At 42.2% G+C, this 24,699-nt stretch overlaps 2 protein-coding genes across 3 annotated transcripts in view; both read right to left on the reverse strand.

The window, feature by feature from the left end:
- The window catches only part of LOC126072018 (adhesion G protein-coupled receptor E4-like), a 150,342-nt gene that overhangs the window by 73,253 nt on the left and 52,390 nt on the right, over positions 1 to 24,699 (reverse strand). The gene's annotated exons all lie outside the window — the stretch shown is intronic.
- LOC126072010 (adhesion G protein-coupled receptor E4-like) overlaps positions 1 to 24,699 on the reverse strand; it is a 66,110-nt gene that overhangs the window by 1,627 nt on the left and 39,784 nt on the right. For both annotated transcript variants that reach the window (XM_049876588.1, XM_049876587.1), the window contains exons 11-15: positions 21,397 to 21,632; positions 10,649 to 10,715; positions 8,569 to 8,660; positions 3,412 to 3,592; positions 812 to 907 (exon numbers count right to left, since the gene is read on the reverse strand). In XM_049876588.1, coding sequence (XP_049732545.1) covers positions 812 to 907; positions 3,412 to 3,592; positions 8,569 to 8,660; positions 10,649 to 10,715; positions 21,397 to 21,632 — 672 coding nt within the window. The remainder of the gene's footprint in view (positions 1 to 811; positions 908 to 3,411; positions 3,593 to 8,568; positions 8,661 to 10,648; positions 10,716 to 21,396; positions 21,633 to 24,699) is intronic.

Raw genomic sequence — 24,699 nt, forward strand, 5'->3', positions numbered from 1 at the left:
TGGTGCCTCTGGGAGGACCTGGACCTCCAACTTTTCGGTTAGCAGTTGAGCACAGTAATCGTTTGCACCACCCCGGGGCTCCGAAGAGAAATTTAACCCTCAAAAATTTACTAAAACGTCTAGCATACCAGAGGTGACAGCTAGAATACCTGTATGGCATAACGCTCAGTAAAGATGCCCCAATATCTGACTCTACAGCCTTTTCCCAAAGAACACCAAGGATGATGGTTCTTTTTTTAGTTTGTTATCATTTTATCTTTTTACAAACACCATGTGTTTTCTGTGTGCCAGGAGTATCCTAAGCACTTATATGACCTCACTTGATCCTCATGATGAGATAGACAGTATTATTATGCCCATTTTACAGTTGAGGAAACTGAGGCACAGAGAAGTTAAGTCACTTACTCAAGGCTAGGCAACATAAAAGTGCTGGATCTGGAATTCGTAAGGTTATTTCCTCAGCACCCAAAACAGTGCGTAGACATACTAGACACTCAATAAATATTTGTTAAATAAACGATGACATTTGGACAGATATCCTTTGGGTATTTGTGGAAAGACTGTAGAAAGGAAGGAAGAAAGAAGGAGGGAAGCAAGAAAGGAAGGAAGGAGGGAAGGAAGGAGAGATGGAAGAGGGAAGGAAGGAAGAGTTTTTCTGGCTGTGGTCTCAAAAACAGAAACTTCAGCTGCACAATGGCAGGAAGCTAATGCAATCTCTCTTTTCTTTCAGATCAAGGAACCAGGAAGCTCCTGGCAGCACAAGATGTTGGGTTCAGACAAGTCCATGGCATTGCAGAGAGGAGGATCTTACCATTTTGGTGTGGGTAGTAGAGCGAGACTTCTCAGTGCTTTCCACTTCAACTCCTTTCCACTCTCCAGTAAACCATTTCTTGTATTCCATTCGAACCTGGAAGATTGAAGGATATGGAGACTGCATTACATCCAGAGCTTGGTGCAAAAGAAAGGGCCCTAAAACAGGAGGTTAGAGGTACAGATGCCAAGTCCTACCTTCTGCTATTCTTTCAGGGGTTTTGTGTACAGTCTTGGCCACGCTCATGCTGGTTCATTTCATTCAAATTAAACTTTCTCAGCTATGGAAAGGGTGCTTGATAAATGCCAGGCATCATAAGGGCTCAATATATGGTGATGATGATGGATTATGATGATGATGATGTAAGTGGTGATGAAGATGGAGATAACGAAGGTGATTATGGTGATGATGATGATAATGAAAGTGATGATGGTGATGATGAAGGTGATGATATGATGTTGATGAAGATGATGATGGTGATGATGATGGAGGTAATGAAGGTGATTATGGTGGTGACGACAATGATAATGAAAGTGATTATGGTGAAATATGTTGATGAAGATGCTGATGATAGTGGTGATGGTGATGACGATGATGATGAAGGCCACCACTTATTGAACACTAGCTATCTTCCAAGGAGCCCTGGTGGTGCAATGGTTAAGCACTCAGGTGCTAACCGAAAGGCTGGTGACGCAAACACACCCACTGGTGCAAACCCACCCAGTGGGCCCACAGGAGAAAGACCTGGTGATCTGTTCCTCCCATGTAAAGATTACAGTCTAGGAAATCCTACGGGGCAGTTCTACTCTGCCACATGGGGTCAATAAGAGTTGGAATGAACTTGACAGCACCCAACAACAAGCTATGTTCCAGGCTCTTGACATGCACTCTGTCATTTAATCTGATGAGGAAGGTGTTCCTCTTACCTTCAATTAATGATGAAGAAGTTGAGGCTCTTGGAGGTAAATTGACTTCTCTATGGTCACAGACCCGGCTTTGAAAATCTTATCATTCTTACTTCAGAACCCTAGCACTAACCACTGCAAAAAACCACCCCTCGTGATCCCATGAATTGCCTACCTTGAACCTCCTTAACATGTTAAAAATGACTCTTAAATACTTAATGCTAAGACATGCAAGTTGCATTTTACTTCTTCTGTGTGAGGAGTACCAAGCGTTCAGAAGGCACTAAAAGACTGGAAGAGAATTAATGAAGTGTTAAGCTGTTGTGTTTGTAACGAGCATCTTAACTGATTTTAGTTCTACTCAATTGCAAAGGACAAAGCCAAGAAAGCTATTCCTAATCTATGTGAAGAGGATAATTATAGTAATGACTCTCAGTGAGAACTTAATGTCTGCCAAGGACCGTGCTGGGAGATTTATATTGCATTATCTCATTTAATCCTCAACACTATAAAGCAGGTATTGCCACATTTGCAGATAAAAAAAACAAGGCTCAGAGAGGCTAAGCTGTCCATCCAATTTCGTACAACAACATACTCATTGGAAGAACTTGGATTAGAGCAGAAGTCTCTCTGAGCTTGTGGGAGGTTGTGCCAAAAGTCCAATGTCCCTCCCAATAGTGCACCTCACTACAGTAGGATTATTCTTCCCCTCCAAGGTGAATTCAGGTATGGTTTATGACTTGCTTTGGCCAATGGAATGAGGGTGAAATTGATATGTGTCAGTCCTGAGTAGAAGCTTCAAGAGAGTGTAACTGTGATTTCCCTTGATTGCTTTTTCCTTGGCTGTGAGGTCACCAATGTTCTGCACCGGGGCTGCCCCCTCAGCCTAGATCCCCGAGTGAACGCAATAAGTCTCAACCCACAGGTATGTGGCAAGAGAAAGAAATAAACCTTTACTGTTGTAACCCACTGAGATTGGGGGAGGGCTAATTGTTTTCTGTTGTTTGGTTTTTGTTGAAAAGAGACACATCAAAATATAAACCAATTCAAGAATTCCTACGTGTACAATTCAGTGACACTGGTTACATTCTTCAAGTTGTACAACAATTCTTGTTATCCTTTCCACGTTTTCTCACCACCATTAATGTACTCACTGCCCTCTAAGCTCATCTAACCTTTCGAGTTGGTTTTGTCAATTTCATCACTTACAGATAGATAATTCTCTAAAACAGCACAACGCTCAAGGCAAAACTTTCTTTACTAATTAAGCTAAACTATTGTTTTTTTGGTTGAAAGATGATTTCAGGGGAATAGTTTCAGTTTAAGGTTTAAAGATGACATCAGGGCAATAGTTTCAAGGAGTCATTCAGCCTCTGTGACTCCAGTAAGTCTGGATTGTGTGAGAATTCAAAATTCTGTTCCATATTCCACCTTTTGATCACTAGAAGAGGGCTATTTGTTACTACAGCATAATCTGTGTTATTCTGACTATTACAGCGCTCTTAAGAAATATGTTAGGATGCGAGAAGATGAGACCCAGAGCACATGGCAGACCCAAACAGAGGCCAATCTATCTTCCCAGAACTGAGAAACACAAAAATACAAAAATAAAGGGTGAGGGAAGGGCGAGAATGTGAGTAGTGATTCAATGAGATTTTGGGGCTATCTAGCAAGTGAGGAAATAATTAGCCTTACCTGGCGACTAAGGACACAGTACACCGTGAAGAGCAAAACTCCCTGCAGGACATTGATGATGGTGAATATGTAGGCAATGACTAATCCAGCCGTCTTCCCTACTGCTTCAACCATAAAAAAACCAAGGCCCCAAGAACAGCCCAGGATAAATAGCTGAGCAATGGCTTTAAATGTCATGACTCTGGGGAAAAAAAAAAGAGTAATAAGAACCACCATTTATCAGGCACTTAAGGAGTCTTAGGTAGTGCAAATAGTTAAGCGCTTAACCAAAGGCTTGGTGGTTTGAACCTACTCAGAAGTGCCTCAGAAGAAGGGCCTGGCAATCTCCTTCTGAAAGGTCATGGCCATTGAAAACCCTATGAGCATAGTTCTACTCTGACGTACATGGAATCACCATGAGTCTGACTCAACTAGATACCGACTTTCTTTAAACATGTTATTATATTTATTATTTATGTAGAATATATATATTGTTCTATTTCCTATACTTACAAAATCAATACTATTTTATATTTTATAGTATATAATAGAAATACTTTTATGTAAATAAAATAACATATTATTATAACAAGATTGAAATATAACGTAAATATTTTAAACAGAATATCAGTATATTGCATATGTTATTGTTAGTTGCTGCCAATTCCCCTCTGACGCATGGCTGCTCCACGTGAGCAGAGTAAGAATACCCGTAGGGTTTTGAAGGCTGTGACCTTTCAGAAGCAGGCCTGTCTTCCAAAGTGCCTCTTGGTGGGTTGGAACTGCCAGCCTTTTGGTTCATAGCTGGGCACTTAACTATTTGCACTACTCAAAAAAACAAACCCGTTGCCATCAAGTGACTCATAGCAGCCCTATAGGATAGAGTAGAACTGCCCCATAGGGCTTCCAAGGAGCGGCTAGTGGATTTGAACTACAGTCCTCTTGGTTGTTGTTGTCGTCAGGTGCCGTCCAATTAGTTCCAACTCACAATGACCCTATGTACCACAGAACAAAACACTGCATGGCCCTGTGCCCTCCTTACAATCATTGTTATGCTCGAGCTCATTGTTGCAGGCACTGTGTCAATCCATCTCGTTGAGGGTCTTCCTCCTTTCTGTTGACCCTGTACTTTCCCAAGCATGACGTCCTTCTCCAGGGACTGATCCCTGCTGACAACATGTCCAAATTATGTAAGTCGCAGTTTTGCCATCCTTACTTCTAAGAAGCATTCAGGTTTTACCTCTTCCAAGACAGATTTGTTGGTTCTTTTGGAAGTCCATGATATATATTTTGAATATTCTTTGCCAGCACCACAATTCAAAACCTCTCTTCTTCTTCGGTATTCCTTATTCATTGTCCAGCTTTCACATGCATATGATGCGATTGCAAAAACCGGGGCTTGGATCAGGCACACCTTAATCTTCAAGGTGACAGCTTTGCTTTTCAACACTTTAAAGAGGTCCTTTGCAGCAGATTTGCCCAAGGCAATGTGTCTTTTGATTTCTTGACTGCTGCTTCCATGAAATCCTTGACAACTTCAATCTTTTCTCCGTTTGTCATGATGTTGCTTATTAGTCCAGTTGCGAGGATTTTCGTTTTCTGTATGTTGAGGTGTAATCCATACCGAAGGCTGTGGTCTTTGATCTTCATTAGTAAGTGCCTCAAGTCCTCTTCACTTTCAGCAAGCAAGGTTGTGTCATCTGCATAATGCTGGTTGTTAATGAGTCTTCCTCCAATCCTGATGCCCCGTTCTTCTTCATGTAGTCCAGCTTCTCTTATTATCTCCTCAGCATACGGATTGAATAGGTACGGTGAAAGGATACAACCCTGATGCACGCCTTTCCTGACTTTAAACCGCTCAGAATCCCCTTGTTCTGTCCTAACGACTGCCTCTTGATCTATGTACAGGTTTCTCATGAGCACAGTTAAGTGTTCTGGAATTCCCATACTTCCCAATAGTATCCATACTTTGTTATGATCCATACAGTCGAATGCCTTTGCATAGTCAACAAAACACAGGTAGACATGCTTCTGGTATTTTCTGCTTTCAGCCAGGATCCATCTGACATCAGCAATGATGTCCCTGGTTCCATGTCCTCTTCTGAATCTGGGCTGAATTTCTGGCCGTTTTATTTCGATATACTGCTGCAGCCGCTTTTCAATGATCTTCAGCAAAACTTCACTTGTGTGTGATATTAATGATATTCGATAATTCCTGCATTCGGTTGGATCACCTTTCTTTGGAATAGGCATAAATATGGATCTCTTCCAGTCAGTTGGCCAGGTAGCTATCTTCCAAATTCCTTGGCATAGAGGAGTGAGCACTTCCAGCACTGCATACGTTTACTGAAACATCTCAATTGATATTCCGTCAATTCCTGGAGTCTTGCTTTTCGCCATTGCCTTCAGTGCAGCTTGGACTTCTTCCTTCAGTACCATCAGTTCGTGAGAACATGCTACCTCTTGAACTGGTTGCAAGTTGACTAATTCTTTTTGGTATAATGACTCTGTGTATTCCTTCCATTTGCTTTTGATTCTTCTTGTGTTGTTATGTATTTTCCCCATTGTATCCTTCACCATTGCAACTCAAGGCTTGAATTTTTTCTTCAGTTTTTTCAGCTTGAGATACGTGGAGCATGTTCTTCCCTTTTGGTTTTCTGTCTCTAGCTCTTTGCGTGTGTTTTTACAATACTTTACTTTGTCTTCTCGAGCCATCCTTTGAGATCTTCTGTTCAGTTCTGTTGCTTCATCATTTCTTCCTTTTGCTTTAGCTGCTTGATGTTCGAAAGCAAGTTTCAGAGTTTCCTCTGACATCCTTCTTGGTCTTCTCTTTCTTTCCTGTCTTTCAATGACCTCCTGCTTTCTTCTTTGATATCATTCCTCAACTCATCTGGTCTTCCATCATTAGTGCTCAATGCATCAAATCTATTCTTGAGATGGTCTCTAAATTCAGGTGGGATATACTCGAGGTCATATTTTGGTTCTGCGGACTTGCTCAGATTTTCTTCAGTTTCAACTAGAACTTGCATATGAGCAATTGATGGTCTGTTCCACAGTCGGCCCATGGTTTTGTTCTGACTGATGATATTGAGCTTTTCCATCATCTGTTTCCACACATGTAGTCAATTTGATTCCTGTGTACTCCGTCTGGTGAGGACCAGGTGTATAGATGCCGTTTATGTTGGTGAAAAAAGGTATTTGCTATGAAGAAGCCGTTGGTCTTGCAAAATTCTATCATTCAATCTCCGGCACTCTTTCTATCACCAAGGCCATATTTTCCAACAACTGATCCTTTTTCTTTGTTTCCAGTCAGTCCCACCTGTCTGTCAGTTTGTCATACTGTGGAGGCTTGTGTGTTGCTGTGATGCTGGAAGCTATACCACCGGTATTCAGATACCAGCAGGGTCACCCATGGAGGACAGGTTTCAGCTGAGCTTCCAGATTAAGACAGGCTAGGAAGAAGGACATGGCAGTCTACTGCTGAAAAGAATTAGCCAGTGAAAACCTTATGAATAGCAGCAGAACACTCTCTGATAGCATTGCTGGAAGATGAGCCCCCCAGGTTGGAAGGCACTCAAAGAATGACTGGGGAAGAGCTGCCTCTTCCAAGCAGGGTCAACCTTAATGACGTGGATGGAGTCAAGCTTTCGGGACCTTCATTTGCTGATGTGGCATGACTCAAAATGAGAAGAAACAGCTGCAAACATCCGTTAATAATCAGAACCTGGAATGCACGAAGTATAAATCTAGAAAAATTGGAAATTGTCAAAAATGAAATGGAATTCATAAACATCGATATCCTAGGCATTAGTGAGCTGAAATGGACTGGTATTGGTCATTCTGAATCAGACAATCATATGGTCTACTATGCTGGGAATGAAAACTTGAAGAGGAATGGTGTTGCATTCACGGTTAAAAAGAACATTTCAAGATCTATCCTGAAGTACAACGCTGTCAGTGATAGGATAATATCCATACAGCTACACAGAAGACCAGTTAATACGGCTATTATTCAGATTTGTGCACCAACCACTAAGGCCAAAGATGAAGAAAACAGAAGGTTTTTATCAGCTGCTGCAGTCTGAAGTTGATCAAATATGCAATCAGGTTGCATTGATAATTACTGGTGATTGGAATTTGAAAGTTGGAAACGAGGAAGAAGGACTGGTACTTGGGAAATATGACTACTTTTTGGTTAAAAAAAAAAAAAAGGCTTAATCCCTGGGGTATTCTTATATATAATCCATTGCCATTGAGTTGATTCCTAGTCATTTTTTAAAAAACCATTATTCTCAATGGTTTGGATCATGTCATGCGTTGAATTGTGTCCCCAAAATGCCTGTCAATTTGGCTAGGTCATGATTCCCAGTATTGCATGATTATCTACCATTTTACCATCTATTATTATTTCCCTGTGTTGTAAATCCTGTCACTATGACATAGTAAGATGGATTAGTGGCAGTTACATTGATGAGGTCTGCAAGATTAGATAGTGTCTTAAGCCAATGTCTTTTGAGATATAAAAGAGAGAAGAGAGCAGAGACATGGGGAACTCATACCACCAAGAAAGCAGCACCGGGACCAGAGGGTGTCCTTTGGACCCAGGGTCTCTGGACATGAGGAACTCCTGGATAAGGGGAAGATTCATAACAAGGACCTTCCTCCAGAGCCAACAGAGAGAGAAAGCCTTCCCCTGGAGCTGATGCCCTGAATTTGGGCTTGAATCCTACGAGACTGTGAGAGAATAAATTTCTCTTTGTTAAAGCCATCCACTTATGGTATTTCTGTTATAGCAGCACTAGATGACCAAGACAAGTCGGCAGCAATGAGAATGGAGTTGCTACAATCAAGGAGAATGGAGTCCAGAAGTGGGTGGACTCTCAGGTGCAAAGTGGATAATATTGACAATCTTGGCACTAAATTCATATGAAGACTATGTCACACAAAGGAGACACACGATGGATGTCTGCTGTGTACACAAATGAGGCAGTGCAATAAGCCACTTGAAAATCATAGTTTTTACTTCTTCTCCAAGTTCTCCTCACATACTCCTCCTATAGCACCAGGAAAATCTACATCATATTTTCTACAGGTGTCTTCCTTCCCAGAGACAAGGGTTCTGCAGAAATGTGCCATAAGGACAACTCTGTGGTTACTACTGGTCCGTTGCTTTCTCACCTGGTATCCTGAATGGTGGAAACTTCCTTATTGAGGGAAGAAAGTTTGCTTTTCAAAATCCACAGAATTAGGAAGTAGAACACCAAGTTTATCTGTGGAAACAGCGTGAAAAATTGGCTTAGAATTTTTTTTTTTTTAGTCTATTTCTTCCGATTATCACCATCTAACTTGATATGATCACCACCCATCTGCAGTTGGTCAGACTGTGGTCGCTTGTGAGTTTTTGTGATGCTGGAAGCTATGCCACTGGTATTTCAAATCACCTGTGATGGACAGGTTTTAGTGAAACTTCAAGACTAAAATAGGCCTAGAAGAAAGACCTGGAGATCTACTTCTGGAAGTTGGACAATGAAAACGCTATGGGTCACAACAGAATAATGTCTGATACAATGCTGGAAGATGAGCCCCCTAGGTTGGAAGACACTGAAAATACACCGTGGCTACAACAATGGACTCGAGCATACCAACAACTGTTAAAATAGCACACAATTTGCCAATGAATTGCATGTGGCATGTGAGAGAAGGAGCGGAGTGACGTGATTCCAAGGTTAATAAACTAAGGACTCAGGAGGAAAAAGGTTCCATTGACTGAGTTGGAGAAGGAGCAACTTGGAAAACTAGTTCAAATCAAGAGTTTGGTTCTGAACATGCTAAGATGCCTATAAAATACTCAAGTTTAGATGTCAGGCTGTTGTTGTTATTGGCTGCTGTTCAGTCGAATCCCAACTCATGGCAACGGCAAGCACAACAGATGAAATGCTGCCTGGTCCCGCGCCATCACCACGATTGGCTATGGATCGAATTTTTATGATCCATAGAGATTTCATTGGTTGATATTTGGCAGCTGACCACCAGGCCTTTCTTCCTATTCTGTCTTAGTCTGGAAGCTCTGCTGAAACCTGCTCAGCATCGTAGCAACACGCAAGCCTCCAATGACAGACAAGTGGTGGCTGCACATGAGGTGCATTGGGTAGGAACGGAACCTGGATCTCCCGGGTAGAAGGTGAAAATTTTGTCACTGAGCCACCACCGCCCCCTTTAGACGTCAGGTAGCCAGGTTGGATTTGTAGGTCTGGAGTTGAGAAAAGAGGTCTGGGGTGAGTATATACACTTGGGAGTTGTCAGGGTATAGGTAATTATTGAAAGCCATGACTAGAGGAGATCACCAGGGAGTGAGTGTAGGTAGAGAAGAGAAGAAGTGTATGGACTAGCCCTGAGAGCTTCAGTATTGACAGGAGGAACCCAGAAAGGTGGCTGTGCAGGAGCAATCAACAATCTAGGGCCCATGGGCCTAATCCAGTATGCAGTCTGTAATTTGTTTTTGTAAATAAGGTTTTATCGGAACACAATCACAGCCATTCAATTACACGTTGTCTATGCCTGCTTTCATATTGACTTACAATATGCTTACATATTGACTTGGCCACCTGACATCTAAAGCCCTGGGTGCTACACATGGTTTATGCTCAGCTGGTAACCGAAAGGTTGGAAGCTTTGAAGCCACCCAGTGACACTGTGGAAGGCCTGGTGATCTGCTTCCTGTAAAAATTACAGCCAAGGAAACTCTCAGTGCAACATGGGGTCGCCATGAGTTAGAGTCGGTTTAATGGCACAGGACAGCAACTGCCTGACATCTAAACCTGAGTACTTCATAGGCATCTTAAAGGTAGCGTATTCAAAACTGAACTCTTGCTAGGCAAAGCCTAGCAAAGACAGTAATTCAAAGATGAGGGATGGATCACATTAGGCTAAATGTTCTTAACTTCATCTCATTTCCACTTTATCAGACGAGAAACAACATTCTCTATGCCTGAGCAACACAGCTCTGCTGTTGTTGTTGCACGCCATCAATTCGATTCTGACTCATAGCCACTCCATATGACAGTAGAATTGTCCTATAGGGTTTCTGGCCTGTGATCTTTATGGGAGCAGATTTCCAAGTCTTTCTCCACTGGAGCCATTGGGTCAGCTCAAACTGCCAACCTTTCAGCTAGCAGCCAGAGTGCTTAACCATTTGTGCCACCAGGACTCCTTAACCCAGCGCTAGCACACCAGTGAATACCTGCCTCTGGGTACCTACCAAGATAATGATGGCCACTGGTCCCAAGAAGCTCCAGATAAAGCCTTTATCAAGCTTCAGCCAGCAACTGTTGAGAGAGAGAATGAAAAGCTGGAGAACGTGACCAGTTACCAGTTGTAGTCAAGTCGATTCCATATAGCCTCAGGTGCCGAATAGTCTGGGTTCAAGTCCCAGCTTCCCTCCCAGCCACTAATTAGGCAAGATACCCAAACTTTGGTGTTACAGCCAAATAAGTCGAGCTCTGTTGCTGATAATACTAACGTGTCTTGTTGATGTGAGAGTTAAATGAGCCAACGGACATTGTTGTTAGGCGCCATCAAGTTTGCTCCGAGTCATAGTGACCACGTGTACAACAGAAAGAAATGTTGCCCAATCCTGCTCCAGACTCACAATCATTGTCATGTATGAGTCCACTGTTGTAGCCACTGTGTCAATCCATCTTGTTGAGGGTGTTCCTCTCTTTTGCTGACCTTCTACTTTACCAAGCATGAATGATATCCTTCTCCAGGGACTGGTACACCCTGATAACACGTCCAAAGTATGTGAGACAAAGTCTCGCTATTCTTGTTTACAATGAGCATTCTGGCTGTACTTCTTCCAAGACAGATTTTTTCTTTCTTCTGGCAGTCCATGGTATAGTCAATATTCCTCCCCAATACTACAATTCAAAAGCAAAGGTGTCACGTTGATGACTAAGGTGCACCTGATCCGAGCCATGGTCTTTTCAATTTCCTCCTATGCATGTGAAAGCTAATAAACATAAAGCCCTCAAAACAGTGCCTAACAGATAGTAGGCACTTACAACTATTAGGTATCATTACTATCTGGACTTGACCACTATCAAAACGCAACGAAACCCATTGCCATCAACTTGATTCTGACTCACAGAGACCCTATAGACCACCACAGATTTATATATATGTGTGTGTGCGTGTATGTATACGTATATATATAAAGATATGGTGGTTTCAGGACACAAGAAGATGACAGATGAGACCACTGAGTGTTTTTTTTTTTTTAGTGCTTCTTTTTTCCCTGGTGGTGCAGTGCTTAAAAGTGCTCAGCTGATAACGGAAAAGTTGGCAGTTCAAACACACCAGCTGTTTCATGGAAGAAAGATGTGGCAGTTTGCTTCTGTAAAGATTTACAGCCTTGGAAACCACACGGGGGAGTTCTTTTCTGCCCTATAGGGTCATTATGAGTCTGGATCGACTGGACGGCAGTGGGAGTGGGTTTTTTTCCCTACCTAAGACAACACTAAGCAATATTCAGACACCAACTTCCTATTTCTCACCTCTCAGCTGAAGATGGCCTATTTCTTTATATTATAAGCAGTCCTACCACCACCACCATCATCACCACTACCATTTGCCATTTAGTTGATCCTGACTCCAGGCGTCCCCATGTGTCGGAGTAGAACTGTGCTCCATAGGGTTTTTGATGCTGACTTTTCAGAAGTAGATCACCAGGCCTTTCATCCGAAGCATCTCTGAATGAACTCAAACCTTTGTGAGAAGGTAGAGGGCTTGGATTCAGGGTCTCCTAGCAGAATGTGAGCAACACCAGGGGTTATTAGTTCAGGACCTGGATTTTCAGTTGGAGTCAGACGTGGGGCCTAGTCTGCGACCTACAGACTGTATGGTCTGAGCCTCAGCTTCCTCCTTAATGTCTCAGAGACAGCAAACAATATCAAAACATATAAAAAATCAAAACAAGATGGCTCCAGCAAGTGACCAAAATAATTAGATAACTTTTGGTTGAAGGAAAGGCATTGGAACTCCCTAATATGGAATTCAAAAGACTAATATTTAGGGATCTCCAAGAAATAAGAAAAGAGGTCAAGAAAAATGCAGAAAAAACCAAGGAAAAAATCATGGAAAACACGGGCAAAAACCAATGAAAACATACCCCAAATCAAGGAAAACACAGACAAAGCAACAGAAGAATTAAGGAAAAATAATACTAAAACAAAATGTCAAAATAAATAAACAACTAGAAATAATACAAAAACAGCAACTAGAAACTAAAAAGAAAAACAACAAAGATTCAGAAATGGATGCTCAAAAGATTTTTTTTTTAATAATTTTTATTGTACTTTAAGTGAAAGTTTACAAATCAAGTCAGTCTCTCATATATAAACTTATATACACCTTACTCCATACTCCCATTTACTCTCCCCCTAATGAGTCAGCCCGCTCTCTCCTTCCAGTCTCTCCTTTCGTGACCGTTCTGCCAGTTTCCAATCCCCTCTACCCTCCCATCTCCCGTCTATACAGGAGATGCCAACACAGTCTCAAGTGTCCACCTGATACAAGTAGCTCACTCCTCATCAGCATCTCTCTCCAACCCATTGTCCAGTCCATTCCATGTCTGATAAGTTGTCTTCTGGAATGGTTCCTGTCCTGGGCCAACAGAAGGTTTGGGGACCATGACCCGGGATTCTTGTAGTCTCAGTCAGACCATTAAGTCTGGTCTTTTTATGAGAATTTGGGGTCTGCATTCCACTGTTCTCCTGCTCCCTCAGGGGTTCTCTGTTGTGCTCCCTGTCAGGGCAGTCATCGGTTGTGGCCAGCCACCATCTAGTTCTTTTGATCTCAGGATGATGTAAGTCTCTAGTTCATGTGGCCTTTTCTGTCTCCTGGGCTCACAATTATCTTGTGACCTTGGTGTTCTTCATTCTCCTTTCATCCAGGTGGCTTGAGACCAATGGATGCAACTTAAATGACCGCTTGTTAGCATTTAAGACCCCAGACGCCACACTTCAAGGTGGGATGCAGAATGTTTTCTTAATAGAATTTATTTTGCCAATTGACTTAGATGTCCCCTGAAGCCATAGTCCCCAAACCCCCGCCCTTGCTCCCTTGACCTTCGAAGCATTCAGTTTATCCAGGAAACTTCTTTGCTTTTGGTCCAGTCCAGTTGAGCTGACCTTCCCTGTATTGAGTGGTGTCCTTCCCTTCACCTAAAGTAGTTCTTATCTACTATCTAATAGGTAAATAACCCTCTCCCTCCCTCCCCCCTCTCGTAACCACAAAAGAATGTGTTTTTCTCAGTTTAAACTATTTCTCAAGAACTTATAATAGTGGTCTTATGCAATATTTGTCCTTTTGCATCTAACTAATTTCACTCAGCATAATGCCATCCAGGTTCCTCCATGTTATGAAATGTTTCACAGATTCATCACTGTTCTTTATCGATGCATAGTATTCCACGTGCGAATATACCATAATTTATTTATCCATTCATTCGTTGGTGGACACCTTGGTTGCTTCCAGCTTTTTGCTATTGTAAAGAGTGCTGCAATAAACACGGTGTGCATATATCTGTTCGTGTAAAGGCTCTTTTTTCTCTAGGATTTATTCTGAGGAGTGGCATTTCTGGTTTGTATGGTAGTTCTATTTCTAACTTTTTAAGGAAATGCCAGATAGATTTCCAAAGTGGTTGTACCATTTTACATTTCCACCAGCAGTGTATAAGAGTTCCATTCTCTCCACAGCCTCTCCAACATTTATTATTTTGTGTTTTTTGGATTAATGCCAACCTGTTGGAGTGAGATGGAATCTCATGGTAGTTTTAATTGGCATTTCTCTAATGGCTAATGATCGAGAGCATTTTCTCATGTATCGTTAGCCACCTGAATATCTTCTTTAGTGAAGTGCATGTTCATATCCTTTGCCCAATTTTTAATTGCGTTGTTTGTCTTTTTGTGGTTGAGTTTTAACAGACTCATATGGATTTTAGAGATCAGGCACTGGTCAGAGATGTCATAGCTGAAAATTTTTTCCCAAACTGTAGGTGGTGTTTTACTTTTTTGGTGAAGTCTTTAGATGAGCATAGGTGTTTGATTTTTAGGAGCTCCCAGTTATCTGGTTTCTCTTTGTCATTTTTAGTAATGTTTTGTATTCTATTTATGCCTTGTATTAGGGCTCCTAACGTTGTCCCTATTTTTTTCTTCCATGAGCTTTATTGTTTTGGTCTATAGGGAAATCACATCCAAAGATAAAATGGTCGACAATCATACAAGGGAATCATGACCTAGTCAAGTTGACAGATATTTCTGGGGGACACAATTCAATCCATGACAGGTGATATCCAGGCCATCATACATGAAGAAAGCAAGAGGTCATTACAAACACAAGAAAGAAAGACCAAAGTGGATGTCAGAAGAGACTCGGAAACTTGCCCTTGAACTTAGAGTAGCTAAAGTGAATGGAAGAATGATGAAGTAAAAGATCTGAACAGAAGATTTCAAAGGGCAGCTTGAGAAGACAAAGTAAAGTATTATAATGACATGTGCAAAGACCTGGAGTTGGAAAACTGAAAGGGAAGAACAAGCAGGGCATTTCAATCACCTCTTAAGCACAAAAAAGCTGGACAATGAATAAGGAAGACCAAAGAAGAACTGACGCCTTTGAATTATGGTGTTGGTGAAGAATGTTGAATATACCATGGACTATCAAAAGAATGAACAAATCTGTCTTGAAAGAAACACAACCAAAAGATGTAAGAATTCGTCTCAAGTTCTTTGAACACATTAACAGGAGGAACCAGTGCTGGAAGAAGGACATCATGCTTGGTAAAGTACCAAACCAAAAAAACCAAACCCAGTGCCGTAGAGTCGATTCCGACTCATAGCGACCCTATAGGACAGAGTAGAACTGCCCCCTAGAGTTTCCAAGGAGTGCCTGGTGGATTTGAGCTGCCGACCTTTTGGTTAGCAGCCGTAGCACTTTACCACTACGCCACCAGGGTTTCCATATGTATATACATATGCATAAAGATATGGTGGTTTCAGGACACAAGAAGACGACAGATGAGACCGCTGAGTGTTTTTTTCTTCAGGGTCAGGGAAAAAGGAGGAGACTCTCAACCAGATGGATTGACACAGTGGCTGCAACAATGGCTCAAACAGCAAAGACTGTGAGGATGGCACAGGAATGGGCAGCGTTTCGTCTTGTTGTATACAGGGTCGCTAGTGTCGGAACTGACGCGATGGCACCTAACAACAACAACAACAATATATTCTTCACCTTTAAAAATGTCGTTATTATAAGGATGATTGTTACAATGAGAAAAACAGCAACGATAATAATTTAAGAAAGTCATATAAACAACTGTCACTAATTAAGCATATACCAAGTGGTGTGTTGCCCAAATAGTTTGTATTCTGGCGTGCCTGTGTTGGCAAAGGTAGTTTAACTTATTCTGGAAAGGGACCTGACTATGTGAATCTGGTACAAGTAACAGTTAAGAAATCCTTAACCCTCAGTGGGCAGAAAAGCTCTCACATTTATTTTCTATTGCAGAGTTTGCGAACTACAGCCTGCGGGCCAAATCCAGCCCATGGCTAGCTTTTGTAAATAAAGTTTTATTGGCACACAACCACACCCATAATTTACATGTCATCTGTGACTGCTTTCACACTGCACTGGCAGAGCTGAGTGCTTGCAACAGAAACTACAGCACCCACAAAGCCAAAAAGGCCTACCCTCTGGCCCTTTTCAGAAAAAGTTTGCCAATTCTTGATCTATCCTACTAGTATACCTGCAGAATTGTTTTGGTGCTCAGGGTTCAAGGTCAAGACAGGGCAACTCTTTGGGCTTCAAGGACAGCACCACATGTGTTGTTTTAGCGCATGTACACCTACTTCATAACACAAATCCCACTGCCAAAATATTAACTTCTTCAACTAACTGTTGTACACAAATGTTTTCAAACTTCTTTGTTGTTGTTAGGTGCCATCGAGTCAGTTCCGACTCATAGAGACACTATGCACAACAGATTGAAACACGGCCTGGTGCTGCGCCACGCTCACAATCATTGTTATGCTTAAGCCACTGTGTCACTCCATCTCATTGAGGGTCTTCCTCTTTTTCACTGACCTTCCGCTTTACCAAGCATGATGTCCTTCTCCAGGGACTAATCCTTCCTAAAAAATGTCCAAAGTACGTGAGTTGTAGCCTTGCCATCCTTGCTTCTAAGGAGTATTCTGATTGTACTACGTCCAAGACAGATTTATTCGTTCTTTTGGCAGTCACTGGTGTATTCAATATTCTTCTCCAACACCACAATTCAAAGGTGTCAATTCTTCTCCGGTCTTCCTCATTCATTACCCAGCTTTCACATGCGTAAGAGGTGACTGAAAATACCATGGCTTGAGTCAGGCCCACCTTAGTCTTCAAGGTGACATCTTTGCTTTTCAACACTTTAAAGATGTCTTTTGTAGCAGATTTGCCCAATGCTATGTCTTTTGATTTTTTGACAGCTGCTTCCATGGGCGTTGATTGTGGATCCAAGTAAAATGATATCCTTGACAACTTCAATCTTTTCACCACTTATCATGATGTTGCTTATTGGTCCAGTTCTGAGGATTTTTGTTTTCCCTACGTTGAGGCGTAATCCATGCTGAAGGCTGTGGTCTTTGATCTTCGTTAGTAAGTGCTCCACGACCTCTTCACTTTCAGCAAGCAAGGTTGAGTCATCTGCATAATGCAGGTTGCTCATGAGTCTTCCTCCAATCGTGATGCCCTGTTCCTCTTCATATAGTCCATCTTCTTGGATTATTTGCTCTCAGGCAGATTGAATGTTGTTGTTTGTTGTTAGGTGCCATCGAGTCGTTTCCAACTCATAGCGACCCTATGCACAACAGAACGAAACACTGCCCGGTCCTGCGTTTTCCTTACAATTGTTGTTTCGCTTGAGCTCATTGTTGTAGCCACTGTGTCAATCCACCTCGTTAAGGGCTCCTCTTTCCCGCTGACCTCTGCTAAGCATAATTTCCTTCTCCAGGGACTGATCCCTCCTGACAACATGCCCAAAGTATGTAAGATACACTCGCCATCCTTGCCTCTAAGGAGCATTCTGGCTGCGCTTCTTCCAAGACAGATTTGTTTGTCGTTTTGGCAGTCCATGGTACATTCAGTGTTCTTCGCCAACACCACAGTTCAAAGGTTTCAAATATTCTTCCCTCTTCCTTATTCATTGTCCAGCTTTCACATGTATATGATGTGATTGAAAATACCATGGCATGGGTCAGGTGCACCTTAGTCTTCAGGGTGACATCTTTGCTCTTCAACACTTTGAAGAGGTCCTTTGCAGCTGATTTGCCCAGTGCAATGTGTCTTTTGATTTCTTGACTGCTGCTTCCATGGCTGTTGATTGTGGATCCAAGTAAAATGAAATCCTTGACAACTTCAACCTTTTCTCCCTTTATCATGATGCTCCTCATAGGTCCCGCTGTGAGGATTTTTGTTTTCTTTATGTTGAGGTGTAATCCATACTGTGGTCTTTGATCTTCATTACTAAGTGCTTCAAGTCCTTTTTCACTTTCAGCAAGCAAGGTTCTGTCATCTGCATAACGCAGGTTGTTAATGAGTCTTCCTCCAATCCTCATGCCCCGTTCTTCTTCATATAGTCCAGCTTCTCGTATTATTTGTTCAGCATACAGATTGAATAGGTATTGAATAGGTATGGTGAAAGGATACAATCCTGATGCACAGCTTTTCTGACTTTAAACCATGTAGTATCCCCTCATTCTCTTCCAAAGACTGCCTTTTGATCTATGTAAAATATCCTCATGAGCACAATTAACTGTCCTGGAATCCCCATTCTTCACAAGGTTATCCGTAATTTGTTATGATCCGCACAGTCGAATGCCTTTGCATAGTCAATAAAACACAGGTAAACATCCCTCTGGTATTCTCTGCTTTCACCCACGATCCATCGGACATCAGTAATGATATCCCTGGTTCCATGTCCTCTTCTGAATCTGGCTTGAATTTCTGGCAGTTCCCTGTTGATATACTCCTGCAGCCGCTTTTGAATATCTTCAGCAAAATTTTACTTGTATGTGATATTAATGATACTGTTTGATAATTTCCACATTCGATAGAATCACCTTTTTTTGGAACAGGCATAAATATAGATCTCTTTCAGTCAGTTGGCCAGGTGCTGTCTTCCAAATTTCTTGGCACAGATGAATGAGTACTTCCAGTGTTGCATCTGTTTGTTGAAACATCTCAGTTGGTATTCCATCAATTCCTGGAGCCTTGTTTTTTGCCAACGCCTTCAGTGCAGCTTGGACTTCTTCCATTAGTACCATCAGTTCCTGCTCACATGGTACCTCCTGAAATGCTTGAATGTCGACTAATTCTTTTTGGTACAGTGACTCCGTGTATTTTTTCCATCATCTTTTGATGCTTCCTGAGTTATTTAATATTTTCCCCTAGAATCCTTCAATATTGCAACTCAAGGCTTGATTTTTTTCTTCAGGTGTTTCAGGTTAGAAATGCAGAGCATGTTCTTCCCTTTTGGTTTTCCATCTCCACGTCTTTGAATACGTCATTACAATACTTTGCTTTGTCTTCTGGAGCCACCCTTTGAAATCTTCTGTTTGTTCAACTCTTTTACTTCATCATTTCTTCCTTTTGCTTTAGCTACGTGGCATTGAAGAGCAAGTTTTAGAGTCTCTTCTGACACACATTTTGGTCTTTTCTTTTTTTCCTATCTTTTTAATGACCTCTTGCTTTCTTCATGTATGATGTCCTTGATGTCATTCCACAACTTGTCTGGTCTTTGGACATTAGTGTTCAACGTGTCAAAGCTATCCTTGAGATGCTCTCTAAATTAAGGTCGTACTGTGCTTTCTTCAACCTGTTCTAATTTTCTTCAGTTTGAACTTGAACTTGCATATGAGTAATTGAACGTCTGTTTTGTAGCCAGCCTCTGGCCTTATTCTGACTGATAATACTGAGCTTTTCCATCGTCTCTCCCCACAGACGTAGTCGATTCGATTCCTGTGTATTCCATCTGGCAAGGTCCAGGCGTATAGTCACCATTTACTTTGGTGAAAAAAAGTATTTGCATGAAGAAGTTGTTGGTCTTGCAAAATTCTATCATGCTATCTCTGGCATCATTACTACCACCAAGGCTATATTTTCCAACTACCGATCCTTCTTCGTTTCCAACTTGCACACTCCGATTACCAGTAATTATCAATGCATCCTGATTGCACGTTTGACCAATTTCAGACTGCAGAAGTAGGTAAAAATCTTTAATTTCTTCATCTTTGGTCTTAGTGGTTGGTGTGTAAATTTGAATAATAGTTGTATTAACTGGTCTTCCTTGTAGGCCTATCTATCTTATCCTATCATTGACAGCGTTGTACTTCAGGATAGTTCTTGAGATGCTCTTTTTAAGGATGAATGTAACACCATTCCTCTTCAAGTTGTGAGTCCCAGCATAGTAGACCATACGATTATGCCATTCAAAATGGCCAAAACCAGTCCATTTCAGCTCACTAATGCCTAGGATATGGATGTTAATGTGTTCCATTTCATTTTTGACAATTTCCAATTTTCCTAGGTTCATGCTTCGTACATTCCACGTTATTAATAGATGTTTGCACGTATTTCTTCCCATTTTGAGTCATGCCACATCAGCAAATGAAGGTCCCCAAAGCTTGACTCCATCCATGTCATTAAGGTTGATTCTACTTTGAGGAGGCAGCTCTTCCCCAGTCGTCCTTTGAATGCCTTCCAATCTGAGGGGCTCATCTTCAGGTGCTATATCGAACAACATTCAGCTGCTGTTTATAAGTTTTTCTCTGCTAAATGTTTTCAGAAGTAGATCACCAGGCTTTCCTTCCTCATCTGTCTTAGTCTGGAAGCTCTGCTAAACTCATCCACCATCGGTGGCCCTGTTGGTATTTGAAATACTGGTGGCATAGCTTCCAGCATCACAGCAACATGCAAGCCACCACAGTACCACAACCGGGCAGTTGGGTGGTGGCGGAACTTCTTTAGAGAGGCAGTAAAACACGGCTGTTAAGAGCACCACCTTGGGAATGCCTACTTCCACTCTTTTCAGCTGTGATCTTTGGGAAGTTTATTAAACAGACTTAGCCCTGTGCCAACTTCCTATGACCATGAGATCATGACATGAGATATTGCATACGTGCAACACTGTCCCTGGTACACTGGAGTTTTTCTGTAGTTGTTACTACTACTATTATTGTTTACATTTTGGAGGACAACCTCAGTTTATTCAACTCACTCTTTCAGAATCATACACACAATATAGTTGACAGGGTCTTAATGGGGGGACATAGATTTGCTTTACCTATCCCTGAATTTCCAGGAGTTGTATTCAAAATTCTGTCTATACGTATATTTAGCTACTAATGTAAAGATTGGCTGTTTGGACCTGCCTAGAGTGCTACAGCTGCTGAACAAAGGGTCAGCAGTTCCAATTCGCCCGGCGGTCCTTGGAAACTATATGGGGCAGTTCTACTCTGTCCTATACGGTCGCTATAGTCGGAATCGACTCAACGGCACTGAGTTTTTAAAGCTGTGCCTTGGAACAAAGGCCTGGTGATTGGCTTCCATAAAGGTAGCTGTTGTTGTTAGGTGCCAGGGAATAGAGTCTGACTCATAGCATGTGAAGAAGTAGGACTGCTCCATAGTATTTTCTAGGCTGTAATCTTTATGGGAGTAGAATTGCAGATCTTCCTCCAACAGAGCAACTGGGTGGGTTCCAACTGCCAGCCTTTCATTTCATAGCCAAGTGCTTAACCATTGCACACCGGGACTTCCTTCTGTAAAGATTACAGCTGAGAAAATGTGATGGAGCCGTTCTACTCTGTGGTACATGGGGTTGCTATGAGTTAGTACAACTTGATGGAGACGGATTTGGTTTTGATTTCTTGCCAAATACACCACTCCCACCTTGAATGCATGCATCAGGCTTACTGAGTATTTGTTCCATAATTTTTGTGTCCAACACCTGCAGACACAGCCACGGTCACAGCTGGGATCCCATAGCCAAAAGGGTACATAAACTTCTTCTTGAATCTGTCTGCGCTGGAGTAGTTGGCCACCTTGAGGTTCCTGACGGTAAGGAAGAGGTACAGGCCTTCCAGGAACATCCAGGTGAAGGAGGCCAGGTAGAGGTAGTGCAGGGCCCCAGCAATGATGGAGCACAGCACCTGGAGGGGGGGAGAGTTAAGGGTGTGGGTCAGATACTAAGCACTCAGTTGTTAATGAAAGGTCGGCGATTCAACCCAAGAGAAAGATGTGGCACTCTGCTTCCATAAAGATCACAGCATTGGAAACCCTATGGGGAAGTTCTACTCTGTCCTATAGCATTGCTATGAGTTGGAAATGACTCAATGGCAGTGGGTAGTCTCAGCATTCATCCCTTCCTGGCCCCTGGCCTGGAATTGGTAGTCCCTTGCTGGTGAGCATGCTCAGCTGCTAACCAAAGTTGGAGGTTTGAGTCCACCTAGAGGCACCTCGGAAGAATGCTCTGAAGATCTACTTCCAAAAATGTAGCCATTGAAAACCCTATGGAGCTCAGTTCTATTCTGACACATGTGGGGTCAACATGAGTCAAATCAATTCAACCTGACTTGACAGCATCTGGTTTTACTAGTGGGCTTGGAATTTCAATTGCCAACACCTGTGATGTTTTTCCAGGGGACAACAATTCTGGGGGACTCTGATGACCTCTGAAGTCTTCTCACCTCGTGCATAGAGTAGACCAGAAGTACCAAGGAATGAATATCCTGGGAGCAGACCTCAAATCCATGATGGAAAGGAGTTGGTAGATAAACATTTACCAACCATGAGCCCATGGTTAAGCACTCAAATACTAACTGAAAGGCTGGTGTTTCAAACCCACCCTGAGGCATTCTGGAAGAAAAGCCTAGCAATCTGCTTCTAAAAGGTCACAGCCCTGAAAACCCTATGGTGCAGTTCTACTCTGTACCCATGGGGTTGCCATGAGATGGCAACTGGCTTGGGCTTTTTGGGTTTGGTCTGGGTGGGAGAACTCTGAGACACACGTTCTTACGCTGTCTCCCAGAGCTCCTCAGTGGAATGGAGCTCCAGTTGTCCACCGTGGAAAGTCTCTTGAAGATGCACCGCTTACTGTCTGTCTTCCCGTCTCTGTCTCGTTCCCCCCTCCCATGTCAGTGTGTCCCAGGACAAGTCCCAAATAAACTAACTGCACTCAGATCCTTGTCTCAGGGTCTGTCTCTAGAAATAAATATTAATGAGTATCCTCTGGACACCCCTATAGTTCAGCAATGAAGCTGCTCCTGAGGTTCACTCCTCAGCCAAAGAGTAGACAGGCCCATGAAACAAAACAAGACCACATGGACACACCAGCCTAGGGGCAAGGATGAGAAGTCAGGAGGAGACAGGAAAGCTGGTAGTGCAGATCCCAAGGTTAAAAAGGGGACAGTGTTGACATGTTGTGGACTTGGCAACCAATGTCATAAAATAATATATGTATTAATTGTTTAATGAGAAACTGTTGGCTATGTAAACCTTCATCTAAAGTACAATAAAAAATATTCATGTGTACATGGAGAGCAATGTCCACCATTCACTGGAGCTGCCTCAGTACAAACAAAATATTTAACGGAGTCCTTGGGTGATGCAGACTGTTAAGTGCTCAGCTGCTAACTGAAAGGTTGGCTGTTCCGTTCCACCCAGGGGCACCTTGGAAGAAAATCCTGGTGATCTACTCCAAAAAACCAGCCATTGAAAACCCTGTGGAGCACAGTTCTACCCTGAAACACAGGGGGTCACCATGAGTTGGGGTCAACTCTATGGCAACTCGTAGTCAAGGCCAAAGAGCTTTTTCATAGCCAAAAAAAAGGAGAAACATCCCAAAATGTCCATCATCAGGTGAGCGGAGAAACAAAATGTGGTCCATCCACACAATGGAATACTACTCAGCCATAAAGCCAAAATGCAGTCCTGACACATGCTATGTATGACATGGCTGAACCTTGAAAACCTGCTGAATGAAAAGCATCCGTCACAAAAGAACAAATATTGTAGGATCTCACTTATACCAAATATATAGACTAGGCAAAGGTAGAGAGACCATAGCTCGTTAGAGGTTTCCAGGGGCAGGTGGGAGGGCGGGAGAGGAAAGGAGGACTCAACGCTTAAGAGACACGGAGCTTCCAATAAGGGTGAGGGTGTAACCTGGAGACAGGCAGTGGGGATGGTCGGACAACATGAGGAATATAATCAATGTAGCTGGACTGAACGCACGAAGATTGCTGAAATGGCAAATGTTTTCTTATGTATATTTACACAATTGAAAGAATGATTGGGGAGAAGAGTATTTTAAAGACAACTTTGTACCACTTTCTATGGATGAAAACAGTGGGATCACATACCATAAAGACAATAGCCATACAAATAAATACTTAGAAATTACATTTTAAAATGTCTGTCTGCTTTTCACTTAGACACACCTCAAGTATCAAAATTTTGGAAACCCTTTTCTAATCCATCTACATCATATTAAAATATATATTTATATAAACCCTGGTGGCATAGTGCCTAAGAGCTATGGCTGCTAACCAAGAGGTCAGCAGTTCGAATGTGACAGGCGCTCCTTGGGAACTCTATGGGGGCAGTTCTACTCTGTCGTATGGGGTCGCTAAGAGTCGGAATCGACTCGATGGCAGTGGGTTTTTTTTTTTTTTTTGGGTTATACATATATAGTTGTTGTTGCTATTAGATGCCATCCAGTCTGTTCCAAATCATACGGAACCTAAATAGAACAGAAGGAAACACTGCACCATCCTCACAATCATTGCTATATTTGAGCCCATTGTTGTAGCTGCTGTGCCAATCCATCGCATTGAGGGTCTTTCTCTTTTTTGAAGACCCTCTACTTTATCAAGCATGATGTCTTTCTCCAGGGTCTGGTCTCCTCTCATAACATGTCCAAAATACAATAGACGAAAGCTCACCATCCCTATTTCTAAGGAGCATTCTGACTGTATTTCTTCCAACACAGAGCTGTTTGGTTTTCTCACAGTCCAAGGCATTTTCAGTATTCATCCCCAACACCATACTTCAAAGGCATCAATTCTTCTTCAGTCTTCCTTACTCATTGTCCGGCTTTCACATGCGTATCAGGGGATTGGAAACACCATAGCTTGGATCAGCTACACCTTAGTTGTGAAAGTGACGTATTTGCTTTTTAACACTTCAAAGAGGTCCTTTTGCAGCAGATTTGTCCAA

Source organism: Elephas maximus, chromosome 3 (assembly GCF_024166365.1).
Source record: "Elephas maximus indicus isolate mEleMax1 chromosome 3, mEleMax1 primary haplotype, whole genome shotgun sequence".
Classification (NCBI taxonomy): Eukaryota; Metazoa; Chordata; class Mammalia; order Proboscidea; family Elephantidae; genus Elephas; species Elephas maximus.